The 12,913-nt window shown below is 36.1% G+C and overlaps 1 protein-coding gene across 1 annotated transcript in view; it reads right to left on the bottom strand.

The window, feature by feature from the left end:
- The window catches only part of LOC107659990 (kalirin-like), an 81,634-nt gene that overhangs the window by 64,090 nt on the left and 4,631 nt on the right, over nt 1–12,913 (bottom strand). The window contains exons 2-3 of the mRNA XM_016449124.1: nt 2,530–2,622; nt 2,218–2,324 (exon numbers count right to left, since the gene is read on the bottom strand). Of these exons, the coding sequence (XP_016304610.1) occupies nt 2,218–2,324; nt 2,530–2,622 (200 nt within the window). The remainder of the gene's footprint in view (nt 1–2,217; nt 2,325–2,529; nt 2,623–12,913) is intronic.

Here is a 12,913-nt window from a genome sequence, read left to right as displayed (position 1 = left end):
TTGGCGCCCTCTGCAGGCCTTTGTTGTAATGCGTAATGTACATTAGCTCTATTGTTTATAATACATTATGTATTTTTAACAGTTTTGTTCAATGAAACCATATGATTTCTTGCTTTTGATACTTTTTTGAACTAATTATTATTGCCTCATTGGCTATTAATATGTATAATACTGAACTTTGATTTCAGTGATTTGGACTATGAGATGGACACTTGCTTCTTGCACTCTATGTTGCACTTTATTTTTGCTTTAAAAAAATGATTTCATAGAAATTTGGATTTCATTTGGTTTAATAAAATATAGTTTAATAAAATATTCTTAAGTAAAATTGTTGATTTTTTGTGGGAAATCGTTTAGATTAATCGATTAATCGATAAATTAGTCGATAGATTAATCTAAATAAAAATAGTCGTTAGTGGCAGCCCTAGTGACTATGTGTATTTAGTGTGTATTAGTGTTATCTGTAGATTTTAATTTCTGTACAGTCTAATCTCTAATTGTCATACCATTCGAATGTCATCGAAAGAAATTGTTCTTTTAACCTAAAAAAGCAATGTAATGTTCCTTAGAACTCGTTCTAAAATGACAAGTTTCATTATTCCAGCTGCTGTAAGAAGAGGCTACAAATGATCCTCCACCTGCAGCATCCACACACACGATATAGTCTCCTGGCGGGACTCCTTCTTTTTGTATACAAGGGATGTAATGACGCAAAGACGAATGGCGGGAAACTCGGAAACCGACCCAAACCACTCAAATTAGAAAACATTATTACAAGCTTACCTTTTTGATTCGGGCTAAGGTAAAGAGATAGTTTTGAACACCGATTGGTTATATACTTGGTCAATAATTGATTTTGGACCATTTTTAACAAAAAAAAAAAGTTATGGAATGCAGCTTTAATATAATAAGAAATATAACAAATATCTATACACTACTGATCACATTTTTGGCATCAGTAAAAAAAAATTGTAAGAAATTAATGCTTTTATTCAGCAAGGATACATTAAATTGATCAAGCAAAGAACTTTCTATTCATCAAATAATTTTGAATATATATAAATATTAAACAGCTTAAAAAACAATAAGCATTATCAACATTTATATTAATAGGAAATGTTACTTGAGCACCAAATCAGCATATTAAAATGATTTCTGAAGGATCATGTGACACTGAAGACTGTAATGGATGTTGAAAATTCAGCTTTGCATCACAGGAATAAATTATATTTGAATTGAACATAGTTGTGTGGCCGCAGTGTGTGAAAACAACCAGCCTATAATGGTAAAAATCCACCCACTCATTTTTTATAATCCCAATAAATCATAAACAGTCTCTTCAAACGAGCAGTTCCAGATTTCTCCCTACATACACATCATCTTAGGGAAAAGTCCCGTCCATTTGTGACGCTCTCTGCCCTATTAGCATAGACACCGGCCTGAGTGAGAAGCAGCAGTCCGCCATTACTGATTTCTTGCTGTAGCTGCTGGAGATACAATGTCAGCGCCATAGAGGCATTACAAGTGTCGTGTGTTAGGATGCACCAACGAACATAGGAGTCTCCATAGACCGCTGAGGACACGGTGGTTAAATTTCATTTTCGAAGGAAATGTCCCGGAAAAAACCCCCCGAAAAGTCCTATATGTTTGTGCTAATCATTTTACACTGGACTGCCTCACAAACGAGGGTCAGTTCAGCACTGGAGTTGTGCAACGGTTGCTTCTAAAAGAGGGATCAATACCAGCGCTTCGAAAGCGAACGTCAGCTCCAGACAAAGTAAGTATCACGCACCATATTTTGTTTTCCAAATTGCCTTTCTGAAAGACTCTGTAAGGCTAATGTTGCTAAAGCTACCATTGTTTTTGCCTGTTTTCAATGATGCTGCCTTCACGTGCTACCAGAATATCGTAAATAGGAATGTGGTATAAAAATTGCATATGAAAGCAATGTGAAGTTGACCGAGTCTAAATTTGTCGAGCATGAGATCTTGACGCTCCGCCCTCTTCTGAAAAGGGAGGCGGGAGCACCAGCTCATTTGCATTTAAAGGGTGTAAGGTCCATGCAATTGGCCCAATGAAGGTATCCAACGGTGGCTGATGGTTTCCTGTGAGTTCTGTCTTTTCGGTGTGCAGTTATTGAATTTCAATTAAACTCTAATCTCACTCCATTTTATGACCTCGAATTTAGGTTAGAATGCCAATATATAACCTGGGCACAGTAGAGAGGTAGGTCACCAGTTTCCGCAAGTCTTCTTGCTTTATTCTGTCATGATTACTTCGTGCAGGGAATGTAAGGATAGGTCCTCCTCTCTTGTCTCTTCCTCCTGAAAAGAAAAGGACCGTTTTATTACTAATTTTACAACTCAAAGCACTTAAATGGCCCTAATTACGGTAATACCCATGAGCCTGTGTGCTGTGTGGGTGCATGCTTAAGAGGGTGCTGAGATAAAGCTGTTCCACAGTGAATGAATGAATGTGTATGTGTGTGTGTGTGTGTGTGTGTTTACAATGCAATTATACATTTCCCACCTGAGACAAAGGCAACCTTCTCTCTTAAAACTGTTAGAACATCAGCCGCCTTTATTCCATCATTCCTAAGAGATCCTGATGAGAAAGACGGAACTGAGAGAGAGAGGAAAAAAGAAAAAGAGAAAAGAAAGGGATATCAAAGTTATATACAGACTCAGGGCTGTAACCACCATAGACAAAGAAGGAAACATGCCTGCTCCAGTTTTCAGAAGACTGATCGAGAACTGAGAAGTGTTTTTCAAATGATTCTCAAAGGAAAAGTTCATCATTTACTCAACCTCATGTTCTTTCAACTAAACCCATATGATTTTATTTATTCTGTTTATTGCAAAAAGAGATGCTAAAGATCATGCTCTTGCTGCTCTTTTCAATACAATAAAAGTGAATGGTGAAGAGGACTGTTAAGCTCTAAAAATGTAAAAATAGCAACCATAAAGGTGGTCCATACAACTCTGCTCTGTATTCCAAAACAGTTGAAGCCACATATTAACTTTGTGTGAAAAACTGGATCATTAATTGAAAATATTCCCCTCCATCACAGTTCTTATATTTCATTTCAGCAATTCTGATATGCACATATTTAAATGTGGCATTCATGATACAGCTGAGACAAGAACCAAAAAAGTTTGACATCATTCTGGATGTTAACAATGATGTGCCATATTTGAAGTTATACCGATGTGAGCATTGGCTTTTTCCTCACAATAAGCTATTATAGAAATTCAAAGACTTCAAATTGTGTGATTGCAACTAATACTACAGCATTTGTATGGTTCTTTTAGTTATTTTTTTAGCTTGACACCTGGTCACCATTCACTTTTATTGTATGGTAAAGAGCAGCATGAACATTCTGCTAAATTTCTAAATTTTTGCTCTACGAAAAGAAAACATTCAGCTTTGAAATTACATGAAGGTGAGTAAATGATCTCAGAACTTTAATTTTTGGGTGAACTATCCCTTTAAGTTATTACATCAGGTTTCCACAAATACAAAAGAGTGGTCTCTTTCTTTTAAGGCAGGTGTAAATAGAGTTGATGCTATTTACACTAAGTGAACACATTATAAAACAGTATACAATAATAACAAAATATTCAGTGTATGTTTATTAAAATCATTAAGGTGCCCCAATTATGACATTTCGAATAATACATTAAGTTATTGTCTCCCAAAAGAAAGAATCGACTCTGAACAGCGTAAACGAGTCGTCAGTAATTTGAATCCCACTTCCGTGATGGCTACACATCACCGGGTAACACATTTGCATAATGCCCACCTATGTTCTACATTGGCCGGCTGTGAACAACTTGACCCCGCCCTCAAACACTCTAGCTTATTCATGTGGTTAATATTATGTCAAGAAGACGCTGTGTCCTACACTGTGAAAGTAAATTCATTTTATTTTCACTTCCAAAAGATGAGGCTGCAAAGAATCAGTGGTTAAAATTCACAGCAGTACAATCCCAATATTTTTTTGTTTTCCCGTCATTTTACTGACGGCTGCTTCTCTAATCTCGGGGAGTTCAACGCAGGATTCACAAAACACTTGCTGTTGAAAGATGGCTCAGAACCCAGTTTATTTGGACCAGCTAGCTCCACTGAATCACAACCTGTAAGTATGACAAATAATAGATGTTTATTTTTTTTTATTGAGCATTTAAAATAAGGAACTATGGCAATTGGCATATCGTTTCTTACACACGCTGTACGCGGTAGACCAATAACAACAGACTGGGCCATCTGACCAATTAGAGCAAAATAGGCTCACAGAAAGGAGGGGTTTAGAGAGCCTAATTCTTAGAACTGTTTCGAACGAATCGTTGGAAAATGAGATGATAATAAATGTATATTTTGAGAAAACAAAAGTGCTTTTTGACCTTGCATGCATGTACATCTATTGTAGGAGACTCCCAAAACAATATTAGGAACCCTAAAAATGCCATAATAAAATGCCTTATTGGGACCTTACTTGGCCCTATTCCTAAAGACTAAGATAAACTCACGGCAAAGTTCTTTTTGTGTTTTGTTTTTAGGAGTAAAAAGATGTTGAAAGGTATACTGTTAGCAAGCATCCTGACGCCACACACACTGCTAGAAGCGCATTTATATGAACATACATGCTGCACACTTTCCTCTCAATAACAAAATAAACACACAGCAAAAATGACAAAAGTGAGAAAACAGCAGTTAAGAAAGCATCTGATCATAGTGATGTGGATATGTTTGCCTGAGATCCAGTCAAGTCACTCTCACATTTTTAGAGCACTTTATATCATAGATTGCTTTAGAGCAAGCAGCTTTACAGTATTAAACATGAAAAAGTGTCAATGTTGCTTGCAATTAGAACTACAACTTTAATTTCTACTATAAAGCAGCTCTCAAGTGTGTTCATGTTTTTAACTTGCTGACGTCTGACCTTGACGAACTGAACAGAAGAAATGAACCAGAGAAGATTTCCATGTCAGAGAATGTAGAGCCCCACAGCACACCTACTTATTACATAATCACCACAGACCAATGGTAGTTTGAAGGTGTTTAAAAGTCAGAGTTCAACACGATACCTACCCCTAACCGTACTAAACCTGCAGCAAAAGTAAGGAAAGGAGTCACTTTCGAGCATGGTAATTATATGAGCTGCAAGCATCATGGTTACACAAGGACACATCCAATTTCAATTATGGGCCTAATAAATATCTATTAACTTCTTCACATTTATTAAAAAAAAAAAAAGTCTCTACAAGCAGATATGTGATGGGAAAAAGGTGAAGAATGGGATTAGATAAAGGCAGATTCGGACTTGGGTCGGTCTCGTCAAAAGCTAAATCCTAATCTTTACTCCCTACACCACAGTTCTTGTTAGCAGACTGGTTTCTTTTGTAATCATGTGTGGCTCAACCAGATAGTGGTTGACAGAATTGGTGTAAATTGCCTTTGCCAACAAGGTGGGTTAATTAGTGTAGACACTCTGTTCTTTTATAGATAATATATGACAATTTTGGTTTAAACATTGCATGTACTACAGCATCTTTGAATTCAAATGTGTGCAAATATAAATACACTGAAACAACAGTTCTGTTCTTTGTAAATATATATATATATATATATATATATATGTATACACAGGATTTTGTGTGGGCGTGCTACCAGCATGCATTCTGTAAACATTGAATGACAGACAACAGTATTAAGCATAATACTGGCTTCATGGAAAATAGAGTAGTAAGCCATAGTAGGTCGAGCGGGGGGCAGGGAGGCCCAGCGGTTGGCACATCTCCTTCTATTTAGATTCATTAGTGGTGTAATCTGCCCGCTCTGTAATCCCATAGCCGACAGCTGGGCACCGGGACAGCCGGTGGGGAAAAGTTCAATCACACTTAAAAACACAGACAGCAGAAACACATACAGTATATACACACAAGCTGCATGCTCACAGATGCGCCACATGCACTTGCATACACACACACACACACACACAACTGTGCAGTACATCTGTTCAGTCTGTATGAGGTCTAAAAAGGCCTTTACACCGCTTATGTCTGCATTTTATCTCTCTTGCTTGCTCTCGTCTGCAGACTACATAAACTATTAAACCTGAGTGGAAGAGTTTGATGCTGAACATGGCATGTTAAATTTACTGTGAGAACTTCCTTTCCCCAGCACCTGCTAGAGGGAAGATGCTATTTCACACACTCTCTCTCTCTCACACACACATATATAAGGACAGGGCTGTTTAAACACTATTGAACTTTCTGATCTGGCCTATTGTGTGGTGACAACATTGTCCCAGGTTCGGTGACGCGTGGGCTAAGTAAGTTCTCCAAAGCTCTCAAAAAAATATGCATTTACACAACAGTTCAAATGTTTGGGGCTGGTAACATTTTTAAATGTTTTTAAAAAAAGAAGTCTCTTTTGGTCACCCAGGATGCATTTATTTGATTATATATATAATATTATATTAATAACTTTTCTTTTTTAATATATATATATTAAAGTGTAATATTAAGTGTAATGATGCTATAATGCTTCAGAAATTATTATAATATGCTGATTTAGTTTTCAAGAAACATTTCTTATTATCAGTGTTGAAAACAGCTGTGCTGCTTAATATTTTTATGGAAAATGAGATCCATTTTTTCAGGATTCTTTAATGAATAGAAAATTGATTAAGAACAGCATTTATTTGAAACAGAAAATATTTTGTAACATCATTCCTGTCACTTTTGATTTGATTTATTCAGCATCCTGATGAATAAAAGTACTTCCTTCTTTCGAAAAAAAAATAAAAAATCGTACTGACTTTTTGAACAGTAGTGTATTTCATTATAAACATAAATGTGTGGTTTTAAATGTAGGGTAGGCGATTTCAGAGAGGCTAGCAATAGCAAGCTAGCTTTGAAAGCATAAGATCCCACTCTCCCTGCAAATCACTCTCCAAAGCCATGCCTCCTCCAAAACAATTGAACATGCACAGGTAGACCAGAGGCTAACCAGCGACATGATGAGAGACGGCGTTGGTGGAGGGTTGAATGCAACGCTGTCAGATTACCTCGTGTCTCATTCACTGTTGAGAAAACATTACAGTACAAAGTGAATAATATTACAATAATAATGCCTTCCATTCTCTCTTGGTCTACATTAGCGTAATGGACCGCGCTGCTGACGTATCATGTCTGCGCGAACAGGGTGCACAGAGGTATGCAAATACATGCGTATGTTGAGAGGCATGTAGGACAGACTATCATAGCCCTCGGACCGAGGAATATGATTAAATTAACATTTTATGGGCCTACGCCTTCCACAGACGATATAAATACATATAAAGTAATTTAGACCACTTAACTTAGTGAAAGAAAGAAAAAGTGGTCCATGCAACTGATGCTTCAAAAGTCTTCAAAAGCCATATGATAGCTTTGTATGAAGAACATGAAGAATAGTTCATGAGTTTATTGATTTAGTTCACAGATCAGTACATTTGTTTTTTACAGAAGAAAGAAAGTCATGCAGGTTTGGAATAACATGAAATTGAGAAAACGATAACAGAATTCTAACTAACATAGAATGTCAGAATCAACCAATCCAGATCAGATACTCTTCAGCAAACCAAATTATGTTTCTTATACAGGTATGTTATGAATGTTTTGTCACCCTTATTTTTTACATTTGTATATTTTCACTCCTAGTGTAAATTATATTTTTAATGCGAAAATATTGATTGTTATCTTATTTAGGTATCTGAAAAGATGTGTTTTACAAGGTCTCGACAAAACATCACAGTATTCATTTGCAGTCCCACATGAGTAACACTTGCTACTTAATTGCTAATTTAAAAAAATATATAGTGTAATGCTGCATCCCTAATCAATTCACATACTACTATATAGCAAATTGAGTTATGTCATACAGTAACATCAAATGTGCCCAGATTATGTAATATCTTTGGATATTTAAAGTGTGCATATGTGAATGTTTTTGGCCTAGTATTGCCCACAAGCTCTTGCACAACAAAAGAGGCTCTGTTCCAAAAACCTACTGATCACTGCCTACTGTGAGTCTGCTTTCTACAGCGGCATCCAAGCTGAGATGGAACTTGAGTGACTTATTTGTAATACTCTGCATAGGTAGCAATGCCATACATCATGCAAATAACAAAGTAGTTTCTACTCAATTGATTCCAATGGCTTTTTACATTAGCATATTGCTAAGCTAACAACATTAGCATAATAACACTGAACTATAATCAGTACTGAACTGTAATCAGTGGTTTTTACAAAAGTGGGTACATTTATTTTTCAGTTTTGCTGCATTGCAATTCCTTGCTTTCTTTCGGTTCATTTCTAAAAAGCAGTTTTAAAATGCATTAATCTAAAAGTTATGTAATAACAAATTTAGCTAGATGCTAATGCTCACATGCACATGCAATAGTATGCAATAATACTTTTCCATCATCAGCAAAGTACTTGTAGTGCATAATATAACTATGCAAAATGGGACGCAGGTTATTACTAAACCTGATCAACCATGTTGCTTCCAAATTAAACTTGGAAGCACCAAAACACATGCAAAACATGCATTATATATTCCTACAGTATTTGAGACAGTATCATTATTTTCCACAAAACTAAAAACAAAGTGTTCATATAAAATACTTTTAAAAAATTGGGCTTTAGCCAGCAGAACCAGGGACCGTTGCAAACGTGAATACTGCAGATAGATAAGATGTCAGATGAAAGGACACGGGCATCACTGAGATGTCATGAGATTATCCACTGCATACAAAGAGCTTGAGGTTTTTATTTATTTATTTTTTTTTCAGGCTAGTAGGCTATTAGTTTTTTGTGATATTGTCACTGGTGACAAGAATTATTTAATTTCTATGGTATCAAAAATTTTGATATCGTAAAGACCGTATGTAAAGAAAAAATATCTATATCGTGATATATATTGTTATCGTGAAATAAAATGACTCATGTTGTAAAATAAGATTTTGGTTATATCGCCCACCCCTACATTTCACAAGGATGCCATGCACTATTTTCAGCATGTTTTATGAGATCTTCATCATGTATGCTTCATCTGAGTAACATATTGTATAGGTTTGACACTGTATGCGATGTGGACTAACTTTGTATGTATATTCACTGAACATCAACAAAAGAATCAGTGAGTTCCCACTGTCACCCATAATGCAACCCGACGAGAGGGTTGGGATATGAAGTATTCTGAACTTCCCATGTTACAGGATCAGGGTGTATCCACATAAACAGTAACACAAAGCTCACAGAAGTACCAGGAAACAGCCTGCTCTCTGCCATTACTAAATGAAACCAATCCTGCCAAAAAGTTGCCAAATGGCCCCACAGGATCGAATCCTGCCAAGGATAGCAAGAACATTGACAGGGCCAGTAAGCTATGATTATGGCCCTTACAGTCCTGGGAAGTCAGAAAACAATGGCTGGCTGAGGTTTGGTGTTAGTATGCACTATTGTGTCTAAGCTGTGAGATCAGAACTGGTCCCAGTCCAAAAACACTGGCCTGTGATCTCATATAACCTAATTTTATAGGTGCCCGGCTATTCAGGGGAATGTAGGTTTGAATGGGGCATGGGGGCTATTTTCAGAAGGGTTGCTTTGTGCTTAGAAATACCCACAACAAATGGACTGCAAGACTAAAAACGGAAAGGATTACTTGTAACATTTCATCAAATATTAAATAAATGAAAATCAACTACAAAAAAAAAAAAACTTGGTGAGCAGAAGAAATGAAGAGCCTAAAAGAAATGAAACAATATATTTAATATTTTAAGATGAATCGCATATTCCAACAAATCTAAAAATAATCTCTACAGCACTTGTGTAAATCACACTCTGGCAAAAGCATGTGATTCAAAGCAGAAATGTGTAATGTGATCAAACAGTCTGCTAACGTCTGATGATATCTTCTAAAAGGCAGATGGCTTTGAAATATTACATAGATATACAACAATGGCATGTGGTGGACATCTGAAATGAAGTCCCATGGGTTTGGCTTTTTTTTAGCCCAATGTAAATTCATGTTCCATTTCATATTTTTCCATTTTCACATACAGGTTTTGGGTCAGCAGGCTATGGAACACATTATCAACAATCAACCAATTCTATAATTGTTTTTCTGTCATCATTTACTCACCCTCATGTTGTTTCTAACCTATAAAACTTAATCTTTCTAAAACCAAATTTAGATATTTTAATAAAACCCAAGGTTTCTGTCCCTCCATTGAAGTACCAGGTAACCAAAACAAACTGTAACAGATTTTGGAGGCCAAAACTCAAAATTGCATGTTGACTTGCTGCATTGAAAGTGTTCAGTTGGTTCACTTAAATTATGTGAACTGAATGTCATTTAACATTGGAAATGTTGGGTGTAATGCATTACTAAATAATTCATTACTGTAACTTAATACTTTTTCCTTGAAAAAAAACAAGTAAGGGATTACTTGTTAAATGTAACCTTCTCCCTCTAAATATGTTGGTCAGTTCAAGAATAATTGATGCAATTTTACATGATTTATTTGAAAGAATTAAAAGAGTAGTTTAATGTCTATCCTTGTACTATTTAACTGGTCGAGGTTGACGGGATTTGTAAAGTAATTAGTAATAATTATAATGCAATATTTTTTAGAGACAGTAATGAGTACAGTAATCTAATTACACTGTTGAAGATGTAATCAGTTGCTAGTAATCAATTACCTTTTTAGAGAACTTACCCAACACTGAACATTGGCACTTTTTTTTCAATTTTCAATGCAGCAAGTCGATATAAAATTCTGAGTTTTAACCTCCAAAATCTTTTAATGTAGAAGAACCTTAGAAAAAAGGCCTCATAAACCGAATCTATATGAATTAAGTGGTTTAAACCAAGTCTTGTGAGCAGATACGATTGCTTTATATGAAGAGATTTCATTTAGGCTTTTATTTACATCTAAACAATGATCGACACACATACATAGAGCACATCACATATGGTGAACGTGGAAGCTGAAACTTTTGTGTGTGATGCGAGAGAACCAATGAGGTTTGTTCTAGCATGTGATGCGCACACAATGTAAATGATGACAGTAGTTGAATTTTTGGGTGAACTATCCCTTTAATCTTACATTTATTGAAACAAGTCACATTAAAGCCCCATAAAGCTTTTCTATAGAAAACATTGCATTGCTGACAAATGATAGGAAGTAAAAGTATTGTAATGAAAAAGTGGCAACTGAGTTGCCGCTAATGGATAAAATCCAAAAATACTTCCAAAATTGATTTCACTGAATGTACCTATTCTGCTCAGAGAACTCCAGTCCTGAGCAGGAATCTTGGCAACCGTTGCTACAGCAACCCCTCTGGCCCTCATTGTCTGGCCACAAACCTGTGTTGTGCTAAGTTTGCCTCTCTGAAGACCATGTTTCAAATTTTAAGCACAGTCATCTTCTGTGTGGAACGGGGTGTATAGAGTAACTCTTGCATCTTGTAAAATCCATATGTTCAGGGATTACAGTAAATCATAATAACACAGGTAGCGGTTTTGCTTTGTGGTCTAATTGGCTGAAGATAACACTTTTCGGTATCAGTGCTTAGTAAAATATGTTCAGTATGCAGCAAGTTCTTTTGCTACTTATGTGCCTCCTACCTTATTACTCTAGTAACTAATAACACGTTACTATGCTGTTCATGTTCCTGCACAGTTTTTCAGTTTCTTTTTATGTTTGGAAGATGAACTTCACAAATCAAAACAATGTGATATGACCCCTAAGGTCATGTCATTATCAAGTTCCAACAGATTTCCCGAGGATTAAACCTTATCTCCACTCATATTCATAACTGTGTACCATAGCACTCGTGAGACACACTTTCTAGTTCAATGTGTGATGACACATGCAAAGGAAGCTGCATAACAAGTTCACAAGTTTTTTTCTGGTTGACTGGCCACAACCTTGACAATTTGTCTCCATAGAACACAGTTACAAGCAAAACATCCTGGATTTTCACTCCAAAAGACAGAACTCTGAACATTTTTCCAATTACTCACTTACTAAGGTCACTTATTCAGCAACATATAGGCATGTAATTATTAGTGGACATTACAGACTTACAATTTTCACTTAGCAGACAACAAAACAGCCAAAATAATCCCAAAGATTTCAACTGAACGAGGAACCTGAGCCATATCTAGAGACCCAAATATAATAGGCAATTGGGGATGGACACTTTTTACTGAGACCAGTAAGCAACCTTCTAGCAACAACCCAGAATGCCCTAGCAATGCCCTATCCACCACCTTACAATGAACCCAAACACCTCAGCATCATGGGATCATTTTGCACAGGCAAGCACCACTCATATTTTCTTTGGAAAAAATATACACTGTAAAAAATACCTTGTTAAATTTACAGCTAAAAAAAATGAAATTCAGAATTTTTAGTTGCCAGAAATTGATCATAAACAATATGGTGACAACGTTTTGCATATTTCGCCATGTCATATTCAGTGGTGTATTGTAATGAAGTAATAATACTTCGTTACACTTTGAATTTTTATATTTCAGTCAACTTTTACTCCACTATATTTCCTAATTAAAATGTATACGTTTACTCCGACACATTTCCCCGAAGCATATTCGTTACTTACTACAAAATAGTCAGAAGTCAGAAGAACACGGACTGCAGGAAAGCAGCTTTGACGAATCAGTGGTCTGGCGTCTGCAAATTAGACTCCTAAAAACACCTTTGCTCATGTGCAAAAAAGTGTGCGGCTGCGCGCACAACCGCGGATGATTCATTTTCTACTCAAGTCGGGTCTGGGGTGTGCGATACAGTATTGTCTGTGATAATATGGTAAGTGTTGTAATGATGTGCGATCTGACA

This window comes from Sinocyclocheilus anshuiensis, unplaced genomic scaffold (assembly GCF_001515605.1).
Source record: "Sinocyclocheilus anshuiensis isolate Anshui unplaced genomic scaffold, SAMN03320099.WGS_v1.1 scaffold55, whole genome shotgun sequence".
NCBI lineage: Eukaryota > Metazoa > Chordata > Actinopteri > Cypriniformes > Cyprinidae > Sinocyclocheilus > Sinocyclocheilus anshuiensis.
This window is presented reverse-complemented; position numbering and strand designations above follow the sequence as displayed.